At 39.5% G+C, this 18522-nt stretch overlaps 1 protein-coding gene across 6 annotated transcripts in view; it reads right to left on the bottom strand.

Annotated features, from left to right (window-relative positions):
* FN1 (fibronectin 1) overlaps nt 1-18522 on the bottom strand; it is a 160757-nt gene that overhangs the window by 14578 nt on the left and 127657 nt on the right. For 4 of the 6 annotated variants that reach the window (XM_083354335.1, XM_083354333.1, XM_083354332.1 and 1 more), the window contains 10 exons: nt 17973-18242; nt 16648-16764; nt 13444-13608; nt 12106-12261; nt 9607-9720; nt 8478-8747; nt 6853-7040; nt 3164-3251; nt 954-1130; nt 22-111 (listed from right to left, as the gene is read on the bottom strand). In XM_083354335.1, coding sequence (XP_083210461.1) covers nt 22-111; nt 954-1130; nt 3164-3251; nt 6853-7040; nt 8478-8747; nt 9607-9720; nt 12106-12261; nt 13444-13608; nt 16648-16764; nt 17973-18242 — 1635 coding nt within the window. The remainder of the gene's footprint in view (nt 1-21; nt 112-953; nt 1131-3163; nt 3252-6852; nt 7041-8477; nt 8748-9606; nt 9721-12105; nt 12262-13443; nt 13609-16647; nt 16765-17972; nt 18243-18522) is intronic. The other 2 variants (XM_083354336.1, XM_083354334.1) reach the window with 1 other exon arrangement.

The raw sequence follows: 18522 nt of genomic DNA on the forward strand, positions 1-18522 counted from the left end.
ATTTTTGCTCAGTATCATTACCAGTGGAAGCATCAAGCTCTGCTGGGGAGCTGCGAGCATTCTCATTCAGCGCATAGATATAAATCTTGTAGTCAGTGCCAGGTTGCAAGCCTGTAAATCAAATAAAACATTAAAAATAAATCAATGGTGCTTTATGTAAAGTTCTGATTGGAGGAAACCTACATACTAAAATTCATTAAAAATAGGTAGCAAGGAGTTAAAAGAAATTCAGTTTACAAGGCTTAGAGTAGAAAAACTGAGGTAACCTCTGTTACTTTGTTTTGACAGTATTATATCTATATCTGTCTTCAAATCCCTGCACAATTCTGAAATGAAGAAACAATAACTAAGGGCACCATGGAAACTGAAGGAAGGAAAATCAGACTAGATTATAACGATCACCTGGAGCCTAGGGCAGAAGATATAATGGCAGGAAAGAAATGAACAGGCAGGGAACCTCTAAAACCTAAATCTCCACAATCACAAAAGACAAGAGGGGGAAACCAAAGTTTCCCGGACCTTTATAAGTTGCACAAAAAAATAAAATTCCACCAATGATTGCTTTTCTCCTACCTACTATGTGGTAATGATATGGGGGAAATAATTTATTAAATGCCCATAGCAAATGCGACCCTTAATATTTGCAACTCAGGAGACAAGGAGCTCTGAAGAAATTATCCCAAGGGAGGAATTATAAATACTGAAAACCATACAAGATTTGGTCCTTCAGCTGTAGCAAAATCAATGTTTTCTGAATTCTCCTTGGAGCTGCCCAGCTGCTTATAGTATTCTAAATGTGGTAATTAAAAAATGGACAAAATACCCTAGTTAAGGTTTAAGAGGTAGAAAGTTATCAGAGTTTTGTTTTGTTCTGCATGATATCCTTAAGCAATATCCTTCCTGCAAAATATTATCATAAAACGTTTCAAGGTACAGAAATGATGCTCACATACCAGTAATGGTGTAGGTTCTAACATCAGGACTAATTGTTCTTTGAATTGGATTCTGACCACCTGCGGGAATGGCATCTATCTGGAAACCTGAGATTGCCTCTGTCTTGGTACGCCAGGTAATTGTGATGGTTCGCTCTGTGACATCTGTGACACGAGCCCTACGGGGAGCACTAACATCTGAACCAAAAAAGTGGAATGTCCATCATTAATATAATGGTCATACTGGGCTTAGAAGTTTCCAAGAAAAATAGATTAAAATAAATTGCAGTCTACAGCCGAGATTGATTGATTAATTTCATATAACTGCCCATTTCAATTAATAGATTCAATATTCAATAGATAGAATCTATGTTCTATGTTCAATCCAATTGATTCTGAATGACAAACAGCATCACAATAATTAAATCTGAAAAAACACAAAATCAGTTACAAATTATATGTAGGGGCAACTAAAAATCATCATAAAAATTACATAAAAATTAACAGTGCAACCAGGTAATGGAGCCCCTAACATTTTCAGGACCCCAGGCTCAGGCACATAGGCAGGTCTTTAAAATCTTAAGAAAGGCTAATAGGGTTGGGGCCATCCTGAACAGCAAAAGAAAACTTGTTCTAAGGGCGTGGGGCTATTGCCAAGAAGGCACTCCCCCTGGTTTCCACCAACTAACAGCATCCCCAATCTATTAAACCAAATTGGATGGGTAGAAATTATTGGGAGAAGATGGTCCCTTTGGGAACTATATGCCAAGCCATGTAGCACTTTAAAGGTGACAATCAAAACCTTGAACTGCATCTGGAAACCCAATGGAGCAGCTCCCAAAGTAATGCTGTTACATGTATGGTGTAAAAGGCACCATTAATTAACTGTACAGACAAATTCTGTATCAACTTTAAATGCTTTTCAATGTCAGCTCCATGCAGAGCTCATCACAATAATCCAAATGAGAGGTAACAATGGCATGAGTGACTGAATAAAGCTCCCCGCACCAGGAATAGGGCACAATTGGCACACAATCTGAAGATGTGCGAAGGCCCTCCTGTCAAAGCTGTCACTTGCTTTTCAAGCAGGAGCCACAAGTCCAAGAGGACCCCCAGATTGTGCACAAAGCCTAAGGCAGTGCTACCTCATCCAGTACCAAAGATGGAAGAACCCCGTTCCCAGGAGAACTAAATAATCAAAGCCACTCTACTTTGCTTGGAATGAGTCGGTGCCTATTGCACCTCATCCAGGCCCCTGGAGCCTCTAGATACTGGGATAGGATATCCATAGCATCACTCAATATGTCTGGGGTAGAGATCTATAGCTAGGTATCAACTGCATATTGGTAATACCTCACCCCAAATGATCGGATTATCTCAGCCAATAGCTTCATGTAGATATTAAATAGGAGAAGAGAGAACCGACCCCTGGGCCACCCCACACAACAGGAGCTGTGGGTTGGATCTCTTCTCTTCTATTAAGACTGACTGATATTGGCCAAGAAAGAAGGAGGAAACCAGGATTGTTGTTTCTTTCTTGATAATTCCATAACCCTGAGTTCTGAATATTCTACTTTGATAATTCCACCAGAATGTAATAGTAGTCTTATTGGATTAGCAAAAGCCTAGCTTCTTGTCCACTGTCTCATAATGCATAATGAAATGACTACATAGAACCCTAGAGAAGAATATGAGGACAATAGTCATATCCAGTGCTTTTTTTGTATAAGAAAAAGGTGCCGGAACTCACACATGTCATACAACCCGCCTTGCCTACCCTACAAGGTTCCATCCAAAAAAGGTGCCAGAACTCTGTTCTGAGCGTTCTATGAGAAAAAAAGCCCTGGTCATATCACACCAAGATCCCTACATGACTATATTTCAGTGTCTCTGAATCTCACGATAGTGCACAGCCATCCTCCTCAGCTATTGATAAACACACAGACCTATTTATTTGTTGAATCCCCTTTTAACATCTGCAGTGCTGACCACATCACATCGTCTAATAATTCAGTTATGTATGCTGTGTGAAGTGGCATTTCCTTTATGTCTTGAATGCTGTACCAGTTAACTTTACTGAATGACATACAATTTTGTTATGTCAAAGATGGAAAATGACTTTATGTATTTTGACAATGCTCCCTCCTTTGTACTTATAGCCTAAAAAGCCACAATGTTTCGCCTTTCAGCTCAGTGGTTTATGGCAATTTTGATTACGTGGGATCACTTACTTTCCAGAGTATTAACTACACCTTGGGTAGGTCTGCTGGTCAAAGAGTCCTTCAGTGCATAGATACTAACTTCATATTTAGTTGCCACCTAGATATTAAAAAGAACATGTGAAGTTAGGAAATTTGCATCCTTCAAAGAAGCTGACAGACAAGCCATTTCAGTAAAGAATCTCAGTTCCTAACATCATTGTGTATCTACTGTATTCATGTCTAAAGTGGGATGAGGATTTTTTTTCAATCAAATGGTTCTCTACTTCTGCTCCATCAACCGAAACAATTAATACCCAAGCCTAATGTGGATATGGCTTCTATTAATGGACTAGGAGGGAAGACAACACCTTCTCTCCTTACTGCAGTCTCTTGGTATTCAAATGTTGGTTTAAAAGTTATGGGGAATGCCTGAAATGGAGAAGAACAGAAAAAGGAATTCCTATTTCACCATACTGGTGCCTATCCTTATTTCTCCTTCAGTATCTTAGATGCTCTACTAAGAGAAAAAAGCCTAAAGCTTGAATAATTACCCTGTACCAGGGCTTTTCAACCTTTTCACCCATTGTACCACTTTTACGATATGGCAATATCTGAGTACCACCAGTCACCTAGCAAGGTGTCAAAAACTTGATGACCAAAAAAAATGGGAAAAAGTGATAAACTACAGGTAATCCTTGACTTACAACAGTTTGTTTAGTGACTGTTCAAAGTTACAATGGCACTGAAAAAAGTGCCCCCAAGCCACAGCCGAGCAAGACACCTGCCTGCCCACCTGGCGGTACTCTTCCTCCTGCCCAAGGTTTTCATTGTTGTGAGCATTTCTGTTGAGGATTGGTAGCAGGGGTGCAGTGGGGGGGGATGTTTGGTTTTTATTCCCCCCATCTGCTGGGTGGTTGCAGCAGGTTTTGGTCACTTCACATGACCCTGGGACACTGTGACCGTCATAAATATGAATCAGAAATAGTGATCAGGACCCTGGTATGTTGCAGTTATTCTAAATAAATACTAACTGTTGAGCTCCTGAATTTTGATCATGTGACCATGGGGATGCTCTGATAGTCATAAGTACAAGGATTAGTCATAAATCATTTTTAAGTGATTTTGAACAGTCACTAAATGAACAGTTGTAAGTCAAGGACTAAGTGTACTATGAACTATAATGCGGTGCAGTGTTAAAGAATCTGATTATGTGCTTCCATGAGAGATAACAATATCTGTATTTAAGGTGCTCCCAAATTCCCAAAGAAATAGGGATTTCATTAATATTCAAATGCTTTCTTTCCCAGAATTCAGACACTGGGAATATTTTTTTTAAATCACCAAACCAGTCATCTTACCCCTCAATATAAACCAATGTTTGTTTGTTTGTTTCAAACTTGTCCACTTTAAGATGTGTGGATTTCAACTGCTGCCTGGGAATTCTGGGAGTTGAAGTCCACACATTTTAAAGTTGCCAAGTTTGAAAAAATGAAACTATTATTATGTGGAGTCCTTGGTACTCTCCAAACCTGCATGTTTTCTTGCAGACTTTTCATTACCCCCTCTAACTGGGTAATGAAACGTCATTAAGAAAACAACCAAGCTCAGAGAGTACCATGGACTACTACACAATTCAAGTGAGAACTACAAACACCCCTTTTCTATTGGCCGCTAAGCTGTTTGTACTCCCAGTCGCCAGCAGCCAGTCCCCCACCCTTTTATCAATAAATCAGACAGGAAACATAAACAAACGCCAGGAACGCTGCCACCCTTCAGGGACGCCATCTGGTAGCAGTAGAAAACAGAGGTGCCATTTTGCTCTTCTTTCCTCCAATTTCATGCCCCCACAGCCCCCTGGATCAGACCCCCACACGGTAGTTTTCCCTTGCAAACCCCCCTCCTTCGCTAAAGATCCCATTTTCAGCTATTAGCCTCAGACCGGCTTATTATAAGCCTCTCTGGATTCCTTCAGCAACATAACGGGCACTTATGGTGTTCTTGGGAAAGAGGTCAATCGTGGGGGGGGGAGGGGGGGAAAACCCCAACCAATTCAGGCAGAATTTTTAGTGGATTTAAGAACGACCCATTGGAACCGTGGGACCTCTCACCGCAGATTGCATGGCATAGGCACGTGGTTTGCAGGGCGAACACAGCACAACTATGGTATGCATCAAAGGCGGGGGGGGGGGGGGGTAGAGGAAAAACTCCCAAAAATAGACTGCTGGAGGATTAGGGTGTGGAAAAGCCATAATACGTTTCCTAGAAGGAATCGAAGCATTAAACTTTGCAGACCGGCGGCCATGCCTGTGTTTATAAATCCGGCAGGTGGGTGGGGGGAGAACAACAGGAAGGGAAGGGAAGGGAAGGGAAATGCAGGCAGAGGCACTAAACTGGGTAAAAGCAGAGCGGGCGGGAGGAAGGTTCACCCTATCCTGCTCGGGATGAGGGGGGGAGGAAGTGGCTGCAACACCCCTCCCCCAAAAAACCCCACAATCCTCCCCCAGGCGCGGCAGGGGCAGTGAGAAATCGCAGAGCCCGGATTGCACGTCCGCTCATGCCATGCATGCGCACGTGGTGCCCCCTCCCCCGGTTGCCTCCTTTGCATTCTGCTTTTGACCCTTTTGGAGGGGGGTCAAGGGAGCCCACTCCAGCTGCGGGCCCTGTGCGGCATCCTGGCTCTGCACTGTGTAGCCTGCTGAGGCCCTGCTGGCTGGGCGCCTCTGGCCGTGACCACTCACCCATTGCAGGAATTAGATGAAGCCGATCGACTCCTTGGCTGACCCCATATCCAAACTAAACCCAGACATTTTCAGCGGGGAGTGAGCAGAGTGCAAAGGGAGATGTCTCTTTCGGTTTCTTGCTCTGGGAAGGCAGAGCGGGGCAGGGCAGGGCGAAGGGGCAGTTATGGCCCAAGGGGCTGCCAGCCTCCTGATTCATTCGCTCTGGGCTGGCATGGCCTCGTGGCTGCCGGCGCACCACCCCCTGGTAGGAGTGGCGGCTGCAAGGTGTCGGCCCTGCCACTGGTGACAGTCATCCTTGGAACTGCAGGGGGAGTGCGCTAGCTCGGCCAGGAGCCTGTGTCCAGTCATGCCCTCTCTAGTAGCGGGCAGCCCCCTCTTCCTCCAGGGCCCGCTCTATTTTCTGGGCAGAGGGGGAGGAAGACAACCAAGACACTCGCCCCGTGCGTGCCTCCCAGAGTTTGCCTTTGCACTGCCTCTAAAAGTGGTGAGTTTAAAAACAACAACAACTGGACAGCCAAGAGCCTGTGCCTGTGCTCTTCGCGTGTCCTTGGTAGGGTTCCTGCAGGCCGCCGCCAAGCAGCATGTTTTCCGCAAACAAGTGAGCTGGGAAGAGGCAGAGCTGGGGGGGGGAGGAAGGCGACGCCATGTACCACCAGCCAGGTGCTTGCTACCACGTGGTACACGTACCACTGGTTGAAAAGCCCTGCCCTATACAACATGCTACATATGTGAATGTTTTTATACTACCTTTAAAAGATGGGTAATCTTTTCCTTCAAAAGATTAATGGTAATTATGAAGGATGAAAAACAAGAGGGGAAATGTTCATGTATAATTTATGTCTTCTAAATAATTATCTTTTAGTCCAATTGATTTTCTAAATATATATAAAACTGTATATGAGTTATATTTTTCTCCCACTATATTTTAAATTGCTGCAAAATAAGTACATAAAATCAACAATAATAAAAAAGCATTACCATTAGTCCAGAGATAACAGCAGATGTGCTATCTGGAGCAAGATTAATTTCTTTCATTGGGCCATTCTTTTCCTTGGGATTTACTCTCACTCGATATCCAGTAAGCTTCACATTTGGTGCAGTCCAAGTTACTGTGAGACTTGTTGGAGTCACCTGAATAAATTTCAGATTTGTAGGAGGTGGGATTGCTGTTAAATTTAGAATTACAAATTGAGATTATATGGAAAGAACTCAGTAATACAAAAAGCCATCTAAGTCTTTTAACTACTATCAATTCAGTATTTTAATTTTATGTTACAGTTACAACAGTTTTTTGAAAGTTTTCATGCATTGTAAATGAAAGCTAGAAACTAGTTTAAACCTTCTTTCCTATTGAATATAGGGCAGTAAATTTCAAAACAAAATTTATCTCTTTTGAGATCATAAAACAGTGTTCCACAACACAAAATAACAAGTGAGCCATTACACCAGAACTTAATCTGTACATGGACATATACATGCTCCAAAAATGACAAAGTAAATTGGCAGAGTAGAGGTAATAGACCAGAGCTCCCCAACCCTTCTGGCTTGGCGGAAATGCACCTGCGCACAGCCCCACACACACACATGAAGCAAATGGGCACGTACACAGCGGCGGCAATAGCGTCCACATGCATGCATAAGTGGGCCACTAGCACCAGTGTGCATGAGCAAACAGGCCACTAGCACCCACGCACACGCGCAAACAAGCTGCTAGCACCCATGTGATACTGGTGGCGGTGCTAGCGCCCCACGCATGCACAAATGGGGTTACCACCTGCACAGTGGCACTAGCGTGAGTGGGAGGTGCACGCACACATGCGCACACTCGCCAGCCATTCCCACGGCCCAATGGCCAATAAGTGACCCATAGATTGGGGATCCCTGTAGTAGACTAAAGGTGAAAGTGCAAAGCAACCCATCCATTTTCTTCCTGGAAAATGAAACTTTTGAGACTGGTCACAGTCACCATATCATCAATGTTACGATTAGATTAAAATTTATAGTAATAGCCATTTTGGGAGATCACTGCAAAAATGTTTTCAAAATTCTGAAAATTGCAACAATTGCATATAACATTTGTTTAAGAAAAGGAAATACAAAGTATCCTGTCCCAATTATTGTGATCAGGATTTGAACCAGAGGAAATTCTTGCTTACAAAAATAAAAAAAATGCTCACACAAATGTCATAAATCCAGATCTATTTCTTGTTGCGCCACCTATGTCCCTTCAAATGTATACTACAGCTGAAATATATTATTATATATAGAGACACATATATTACATATAGATATATAATATCTGAGTTATTCTATCAGCTGCAGAAAGAGGGAAGCTTGGAAACTGAGAGAAGAAACAAAAAAAATCTGACCATAAAAACATTTTTGTTTTGTTTGTGCATGGATGTGGAAGTTTATGTGTGATTTCATATCTCTCATGTTGCACAGTAAAGTTTTGGTTCTATTAATCCTCCTTATAATCATCCACTGATGTTTCTCCTACCCCATACCTCACCACTGCACTTCATAGATAATTAGTTGCAACTGGATTCCTTCACAAGAAGGGACAGCTATCATGGCCACCAGGTGACATATTTCATGTGTACCTGTGGTCTGGGTCCCAATCAAAGGTAGGCTCTCCAAGTCATTGTGCAAGGCAACAATGTAAACAGTATACTCAGAACCCGGCCTGAGGCCATGTAGCACCGCAGTGTCGTCTTCACCATCTGAAGCAGGGAATAGTTCCTGGATTCCATCCTCAGGGGTTGAGTAGGTCACCCTGTATCCGGTGACTTGCCCCTGTGGGCTTTCCCAAGCAATTTTGATGGAATCAGCATCCACTGCAGTGAATGCCAGTCCTTTAGGACGGTCAATGTCTGTTAGGCAAATTAATGGTGAAAGGTTAAGCAGAGGAGGACGCAAAGCAGATTTGGGGTAGCACAACGCGCTCTCGTTATAAGCAAAGCATTCTTGTTTTTGCACATCAAGAAATATAATTCATTTTTCTCTTCCCTAGAATACCACACAAAGACACTTACATCACAGCTAATTGATTACAGGGTTATCTTACAGTTACCTTGAATGGAAGTTCCCTTTTGTTCAGTGGGCTTATTTCCAGTTAAGACTGCAGCCTATTGCTACTGCTCACCTATTTATTTGTGAGATGACAGCTTCAGTGTGAGTAGCAATAAATCCTAAACAGGTTATTTTATTTGATTTTGTGTCAAACAAAGGCAAATTTTGGTTTAACCCCCCCCCCCTTAATGCTCCTATTTTAAATCCTGGATTTAAGTTTCTTCGTATTTTCTAGGTCCCTTTTATTACTTATTTGCTGCTCCTGAGAAGAATAAAAAAGTTAAGACATATGACCTACGTATCTATACCCCAAATAATATTTTATTTTGTAAGATGTCCAGAGTCTACTGGAGTGAGCAGCTATATTGAATTTGATAAATACAAAAATAAAAAATGTTGCACTGTAAATAGTACACAAATAACTGTTTTTTTCAATCAGATTATCTTTTCCAAATTATTTATCAATTAATAATTTTAACACTTATAATTTTAGTTTTAATTTTAATTTAAGCAGTTTGTGGTAAAAATGACTTAACTGTGTGAATAGTATTGTTTTTGCCATTTTCTCAAAATTTTGATAATAAACATGTTCCAAAAGATTTAGATATTTGTAGACATTGTTCTCCTATTATGAAATATGGGAAATGTGAATTTACATACTTGTAACAACTTTCTCAACCAAAGGCTGGCTTTCTCCATTTGGCCCTTGAGCATAGACGCTAACCACATACTCAACTGTAGGTTGTAGTTCATCAATTGTGACTTCTGTTTGTTCTGCAAAAAAGAAATATATATTTATATATAGTCTCTTTTTGTCTTAACCATCTCAGCTATTCAGTTGTCCATCAAGAAGAAAGACAAGTAGTTCTAAATAATCCTGGGATAGGATTATTTTGCATAGACAATGTTTCAAAGCAAAAGAAACAATTTTAACAGATTTCACAGTGACAAATATTTTGATAATGTAAATGCAGAAATACTTTTCTCTAGAAATAGTCAATGGTATCCATTGTGTTTCAGTGTTTTTAAAAACAGATTGTCATCAGAAGTTTTAATTATGTATAAATTACATGATTAACAAGACCTACATTTTTGGCAAGCATTCTTTTAGTGCGTCTTGAAACAACAATTCCTGTTTTAGAACATCTCAAAATCTGCCCAATGTTGGGAAGTTGCATCAAATATTGGACTAGCTTGCTTATATATAACCCATGACTTCAGTCTTTATGACCTTTAGGTAGATGGTAGCAACTGCTGGTATTCCAAGTTTCAAATATAGTAAGATGTATTTCCTTTTTTCCCCTTTAAAGAGTGGGTCCCCATGCCTAACATACATTGCTTTTTAAATCCTCTAGATTTAAAAAAAAAGTGTTGATTTCTGGTTTGCCAAGCCAGCTGACATGGACATCTGGAGGATGGCTCTCGTCTTCCATGTCCAGTTTTGCATCACTGGGGGGTCCTAAAAGGGTGGAAGAGCCGCCTTGGAGGGGTGATCAGATAGAAGGGGCTTTTGCAGAAACACAGGGGAGCCACAAACCCACCCACCTCGTTAGTGCCTGCATTCCCTTTGTACCGGCAGACGTAATATGGCCAGTAATATGGCCAGTTACTAGGCTGCAGACAGCCAAAGTCAAACTTACCATCAGGCAACATTAAAGCAGCGTGGAAGAGACGGGGTTAAGATTCCTCTCTTATACCTTAATCTTCTTCTTTTCACCTAAATAAGCTGCTAAGTACCTTCCCCCCTGTGGAGAGGGAGGGGGGAATTCAACCCTCCCTTCAAATAAATGCTGAGCAAGCCCAGGGTTTTTTTTAAAAAAAAGTTGAAAAAAGAAAGAACTTTCACAGTACTTGGGTGACACCCAGTGGCTCAATCTAAAATTGCAATCTTACTTTCTCTTTAAAAAAAAATCAAGAAAATATTTAAGAAAAACAAGATAAGATTAATCTTGAACACCAGATCTGAAACTCCAACATGGAAGAATTTCAAAAAGAAATCTATGCTATGTGGGAAATATCTTATAAAATGTATCAGTTCCTTTCTACAGCTGGCGATGAAATAAGAGCTTTTGGAAAAGAATTAGAAAGCATCTCGAAGAAACAAACTCAAACTGTGACTACAACTAATATTTTATTGGGACAGAACTTAACAGAAGAAATTGAACCAGTAAATACATTGGCAGAAGAATTAAATATTCAACAAATACAGACTTTTGAAGACCATAATGGGAAACAGCTGGAAAAAATTTATTCAGTCCAGAACAATTATCTCAAGAGGTGAAAATAATAAGATTTGGTGCTGTTAACAGACTCCTCAATCCTTCAAAAATGGAGACTGGAGGCTACTTCAATATGATATAACAACACAAGAATGCTTTGATGACCCTGAGGCAAAGAAGCGAAAAATGACATGGCAAAGGAAGAAGCAAGAATAAGATTGAAGAAATATGGACATTTTTAAGAGGCCTGAAATAGATAATACCAAAATAGTCAAGATTGTACTTGGATTACAAGAGATTGTTTTGATGAGTAGACAAAAATACTAATTAAAAAAAAATAAAAAGGACAATCCTGCAATTCAAACAAAATCATAGGTTAGGGATTGCCCCTTTTTGTAAGGTGGACCGGCTGCTAATATTGGATGTTCCTGCTCTGACAACTGATGAAAATGCAGCCATTTTCTCTTCTCCTTTAACATGTTTTTTCTTGCTTATAGAAATCAGGTGCAGCAGGGGTAGTGGTGTTGGGATGTAAGCTCAGCTAGCCATAATAATAACACTGCTGTGGGAACCAAAGGACAAGCTGATAACGTTTTTGGGGGCTGAGGAGCTGACGAAAAAGCCCACACTTAAGCTAATTGGGGAATGTGATTTATGGCAGTTTATTGAGGGTGGGAATTGTATTTTGTTACTTTGTATCCAGGGAAAGGGAATTTAGTTTTGGGGTTCAACTATGTAGTGCCGATACTTTGTTTCCCGAATAAATGTTCTTTAAGGAAGAATTTTGCCTCAATGTTCTCTTGATGGGTTTCATCTATCCGAAAAATGACACATAATCCCACATAATACTTACAAGCAAGTCAAATTAAAATTAGAGTTTTCTTACTTTCATTGAAATACTCAGATTGCATCCTGTTTCCTGTGATTTCTTTGTGCTTACCTGCAGAAAGAACTCTAGTTTTTGTGGGGCTATGGCCATCCTTGGGGGTAGCTGTCACTCTATAACCAGTCACTGGGGAAGAAGAAGGCTGCCACCGCACAGTAAGGCTGTTGTCTTGAACATCAGTAACTTGTAGCTGTGATGGTGTATCAACCTCTGCATATGAAAATTTAACTTTCTATATCAGATTTTGTCCTTCAGGCTCCAATGTTCTTAAATCCTAATATATTCTTATTCTTATTCATACCTTTGGTCAGAATGCCTCTTGGTGAAGCACAAAAAACAGATTCAAGAATCACAATTTCAATATAACAAGAATCAGTGAAGCACAAATTTAAGCTCATTAAAAATTATGAAAGTGCAATTTTAAAATAGAGAGCTAGAAGTGAAAACTATCACTGCAATTATTCAATAAAACTGATAGCCAAAGGAATATATAGCATCATGTTACTCTATATTAATTCCTGGTTGTATCAACTGAATCTTCTTATCAATTTTAAATACTCAGAATGCCCCACCATGAGAGACTATGCAGAAAGCTAATATAGAGAACAAATGTTCTTCATACAGTTCTTTTTCAGATGCCTTATGGCAGCTTTGTAAAGGTACCATCTTAAAATGTATTGTTTTTATTAAACATTGTTTATTAAAAAAATTAAAGTTAACATATTTCTTTTGTTTTAGTTAATGCTTTCTTTGCACATTTTTATAGTTTAGTTCCCTGTATTTCATGCCATTTTAATTTGATGAGCAAAAATATATGTTAACTATAAGCAATATTACTTTATAGCTAGTACTTCAGTTATTTCAGTTACACCTAACATTGCTCTCATTCAGCTTAGGATAATGTGGTAGCAATTTTTGGAGATCTTTCATCATTCTAAAGCCAATGGTGTTAGTTACTGATGCTCCGATTACAAATTCCCCCAATTTTTTTAAAAATTTGCTTTAGTGTTACCTTACTCATTAACTTTCTTGGCAACTGGTTCTACTAAAGTTTACCATTAGGAACACTTATTCTTGCCTTTCCTATTCTACTTTGTCTGTATCTCTCTTAGGTGCCTGTTTCAATTTCTTTGGATCCTTTCAAATGATAATGACAATTTTAAAAATTAAAATAATTATCAACCATTCTGATCTAATTAAAAAGACCCAGAAAGAAAAACATGTTTTCATTTACTGTTGCAAAACATTTCAGTACACCATAAAAGCAAGATATAAATATTTTCAATAAGTTGCAAATGATCAGAGCAAATAGAAAAAACTCTGAGCATATAAACGATTAAATGAAGGCAACAGACTGCTTATCTCTTTAATCCAAAAAGAAACCAGATTTACCTATTCGGTAATTTATGCTGACAGGTTTGCTGCTGGCAGGACTGTCCCCTCGTCCAGTGACAGCATACACAGTAATGGTATAATCTACTCCAGGCTTAAGACCAGGAATCGTAGCAGTGGAGACATGACCAGGAACAGTGAACTCTTGAACAGGCCCACTGCCACCTGGGGGTTATAGTGCAAAACAATTAGAGATTCCTTTTCCTCCTCATCATCATCTTGAAATGCTTTCCAGTTTTCCCCCCTCTGTTCAATTCGCTGACACTGCTTGGACAAGTCCCTCCAGTTTTCTCGGCAAGGTTTTTCCAAAGTCTTGTCATTGCCTGCTTACTAGTGCTGAGAGAGAGTAACTGGCCCAAATTTACCCAGCTGGCTTTGTGCCCAAGTGGAACTAGAACTCACATTTTCCCAGTTTCAAGCCTAATGTCTTAATCGTTACACCAAAGTGGCTCTCACTTTTCATTAACTTCCTATAAGAGAAAAAATGCATATACTGTTATGATCCAGCCACAGCAATTAATGTTTTAGTGGAATCTTCTAACTAAACTATAAAATATCTGAAAAACCAGAATGAATAATTTAACCAAGTCCTTGGCTCCTGTAAAATAACTTGCATCAAAGATACCTCAAAATTTATTTTGAAAGTTTTCTTAAAATTCCAACAGTTCAGCTCTAAATGTATCATTAAACTAATAATCTGCCTTAGTTATTGAAATCCTTTATCCATGAATTATACCCAGCAGATATCCAAAGTAATTACTGCTATTTTCTAACAATGAAGAGCCATTTCTGGCTGAAGGAGAGGGAACCCTTCTATGGGGAGTAAAGAGACATTCCAGCTTGGAATGGGTTCAAGAGAGGAACCATCTGAAGTTAAACTTTTGGGTCTCCATCTGCCATTTCTCAAGAGAGGGCAGACAGTCTACTGAGATTCTAGTAATATAGGCGATCAACAATTAAATATCTGTTTGGGCCTGTGCAGGGCTTCCCCCCCCATAGAACATTCAGAACGGCATTCCAGCACCTTTTTTTTGCACACACACAAAAAAAAGTTGAAGGAAACTTTTCCGGAGAGCCAAATTCTCCTCAGCAGCACACCAACGAGGCAGCCAGATTGCAGAGCAACAGAATTCATTGCAGCAACGGGCCTTCAGATGGCTCAAATTGAAGAAAACACGTTCTGCATGGGCTAATTCAAAAGTGGGAGGGTAAGAAGGGACGAGTGTGAACAGGTTGCCTAGCAACCTGCTTAAACAAACTTTCAGCTCCTGGTGCAGGACGCCTTGCCTTTTTTAAGCTGGGAAGTTGAAAAAAATGCTAAAAAGAAAGCAATAGAGTGCTATCAAGGAAAATGTATGGATATAGCCAGCAGATGTTTAGGGAACCTTTATTTTTCATATACTGTTCGAATTTTGTTTTAATGCCATGGTGATACACAATCAAATGTAGTCAGTCTTTTTTTTTAATTCCAAAGCATCTGTTTGTTAAATACAGTATAACAAAGTTTTGGATGATGGAATTATTTTTTATCTAAGGATGACTAATGATAACAGGTCTCAAATATGTTATTTTGTTTTATTTTTGCACAAAAAATTGTATATAAATAAATAAACCTTTATTGTCAAAGTACAACATGTGTATATTGAGATTAGCTGAGCCTCCCCCCCCCCGTGCTCTCTCCCCCCAACACACAGTGACAACAAACCCTCCATCCCACCACACTATGTGAACCAACTACACCACACACCGGCCTCCCAAGTCAATTCTGCATAAGATTATGTCCCATTTAAAAGCCTAACAGCCCACGGATAAAAGCTATTTTTCAGCCTGTTGGTACGGCTGGCTATATTCCTATATCTCCTACCGGATGGTAGGAGAGTAAAGAGATACCGTCCAGGGTGTGAGTCATCCCTGAGAATCTTCCTCACTCTTCCAAGGCAACGAGCCCTGGCGATGTCATCCAGTGGTGTCAGGGAACAGCCTACAATGTCTTGTGCTGTGCTCACTACCCTCTGTAATACTTTCCTGTCCACTGCTGTCAGACCAGCATACCAAACCACAATACCATACAAGAGGACGCTCTCTATAGTAGACCGGTAAAAGAGGGTCATTAGCTGTTGTTCTACCCTGTTCTTCCGCAAGACCCTAAGAAAGTGAAGCCTCTGTTGGGCCTTTCTAGCCACCTGAGTTGTGTTAACTTTCTAGGTCAGATCTTCACAGAGGTAGACTCCCAGAAATTTAATTTGTATAATTTGTATAATTTGCATTTGCATTCATTTACATTTAGAATATGTTGTTAAAATGTATTGGTGTTGAAATAATTAGTGCACACATATACCTAAAACCAGTTTATTGCATTTGGCAATTGTACTAAAAAAAATCTCATTGTCAACCAATGTAATTCATTTAATTTGAAATCAAGTGAAAAATTGATTTAGATTATTTTATTAAAATAATTTAATGGCAATTCTTTTATAAGAAGCTGCCTCAAACAAAATGAAATTTAAATACATTGTACATTGTGAGTGCTTTCTATTGCGTTCCTTAAATACCATACTTATTCTTATGCCAAGAGACCTTGAGTATTTTTATGGTGATCAATGTACCAGGAAGATAAGGAAGAATGCTTTGGAAGCATAAGAACGTAACTGCGTTCCTAATGTCCTACGGTCATGCAAAGAAATAGTGCATTAAAGAGGAATCTGATTTGTGATGTGTGCTATGTGTTCAATTAATGTAGCTTGCACAGCCCTGCCGTATAGAGCTGGCCCCACTGCACCCGCCAAGATGAGTGTTCCGGCACCTTTTTTTAATAGAAAAAAAGCACTGGGCCTGTGGTTCTTGGTTGCTTGCACCTGACATCTACAGTTTAAATTGTAATGTGTGAAGTCATCCATTAACTGCTTCTGTATTTGTATTAAAATTATGATCAAACAATATGAATCTGTACATTATAATTATACTAAGATTGAGTCATAATTTCAAATCATATTAGATTCAGATTTGCTATGTGTTACTGATATTTTAAAAAAGTAGAAAGGAAGATGTTCTTGAAAGAAAGAAAAAACACCCTTTATCACCTATCTAACTCATATTCCACTGCCAGGTATCATTGATTTTTATGTATTGCTATTAACCTCCCTTTATTTTTTTCAGCTGAAAGCTAATCTTTTCTTACAAATATCAGCATCCAATAGTACTCACCTGTTTCTCCATATGTGATCCTGTAGTATCGAACTGTAACAGCAGGTGCATCCCAGGAGATGACTAGACTAGTGGGGCCAGTAGCAGTCACATGTAGATCTCTTGGGACATCAGAAACTAGGGATGTTTTTTTTTTAAAAAAACCAATGATTAATATTTATCTCATTCATGTTTTAATTGTTATACTATATACAGCTGTCTAGATTCATTTTTGCAGAGTTCAAAGTTCCCCAAATCACGCTACCAAAATTCAGTGGCAAAGGGGTAATTTTCAGATATGGGAGTCTTCCTCCTCTTTGTAAAGCAATTAAGATGCAAATAAGTATGGGTAGGCTTTGCATACCTATTTGAGGAAGCCCAAATGGGCTGAACTTTCAACTCTGCCAATTTCAAGGTACATCATTGATTCTTTAGTGCCTTTGGGGTCCAATTTATCCCCCACCCTCCAAAATAGTACAGTTGCCTTGTCCTGCACAAAACTGTACCACATAATGATCACTAAAGTCTTATTGCACAATTAAGGAATGCATGCTTTAAAATTATTTATGAAACAATTCAGGTATCACATACAGTACATGCAAGCACCCAAGTGTCTTACAAGGTATGCTGCAGCATCAAAACACAAGTGCAGTACAAGGTTACACACTGGCCCATAGAGTCTGAATGGGAGTTGGCAGAGCCTCTCAACTTTCATTCTCTCATCTCACTCACAGCACCTCTCTACTATTGATTAATAAGTCTGGGGGGAAAAAACACTGCAACATTAATAGCAGAGAGGTCCTGTGTTCATGTGAGGTCCAAAATACTTCATCTGAATCATTTTCAGTATCTGCACAGTCTCAATATTTTAAACTGGTATTCCACAAATAGATTCAGATATTCCTTATCTTATTCATACCCTTCACAACCACTTAAAGCACTTTCTTCTTGTTGTTGTGTTTAATGTCACTAGAGTATGTTCCAAGTTTCTGTGGCTCATTGACTGCAGATGCTGCCACATTTTTCATTTTTATGTTGAACAGAGAGCAAGCAGACATATAGGGCTGGATCACAGCTTGTAGTGATAGATTCAGAAGAAACTTGAAGAAGTTTCTATCCCTATATAAATTAAGCTGCTAACAATGTATCTTTTCATTTTTCAAAAGTCATTTTTAAACATTTAGGTTCTTGTGTTTTTATACCACATCCAAACCCATTAAAATGAAGTTTCTGATTCAACTTGCTAATTCAATTTTTGGAAAGAGATTTTTTTTTCAAAAGTGGAATCTGATTTGGCAGGTGAAGACAGTAATAATTTGCAATTATTTTTGTTATTTAGCTCTTACCTGTACTTTGCTGACCAATTAAGGGTAAACTCTCTTCTTTGCCATAGAAGGCAGATACACTAACCACATACTCTGACCCTGGAATCAGATCTGTGAGAGTGATGGAGTTGCGAGATGGTGCAACACGGACTTCTTTGGGTCTACTTCCACCTTGTTCAAGGTGATGGCGTATTTTATAGCCAGAGATGGGGGCACGAGGGGCAATCCAATGGACAGTGAAAGAATGGGCTGTTATCTCTGAAAAATCCAGTCCAGTGGGGGAATCAAGACCTGTTTCAAAAGAAAATACAATAGAAACCCAAACTTCAATAACTGGTTTATGTCTTTCTGCAAAAACTACATATACCTACAACCATTGTAAACAGGAATAATTTAACCCACGCTAGATTGCTGAAAGATTGAAACCATGTTCATTTTGGAAAAGGACTTATTTCTGTAAATCTAATTCCCGTATTGTCTGAAGGCCCCTGCTTAGTTTCCAGCTGAAACCTTGCTAATTATGGTCTAAGTCCCATATTTTACAATGTTTTACAATATCTAAATAGAAATC

This window comes from Vipera ursinii (genome assembly GCF_947247035.1).
Source record: "Vipera ursinii genome assembly, chromosome: 1".
Classification (NCBI taxonomy): domain Eukaryota; kingdom Metazoa; phylum Chordata; class Lepidosauria; order Squamata; family Viperidae; genus Vipera; species Vipera ursinii.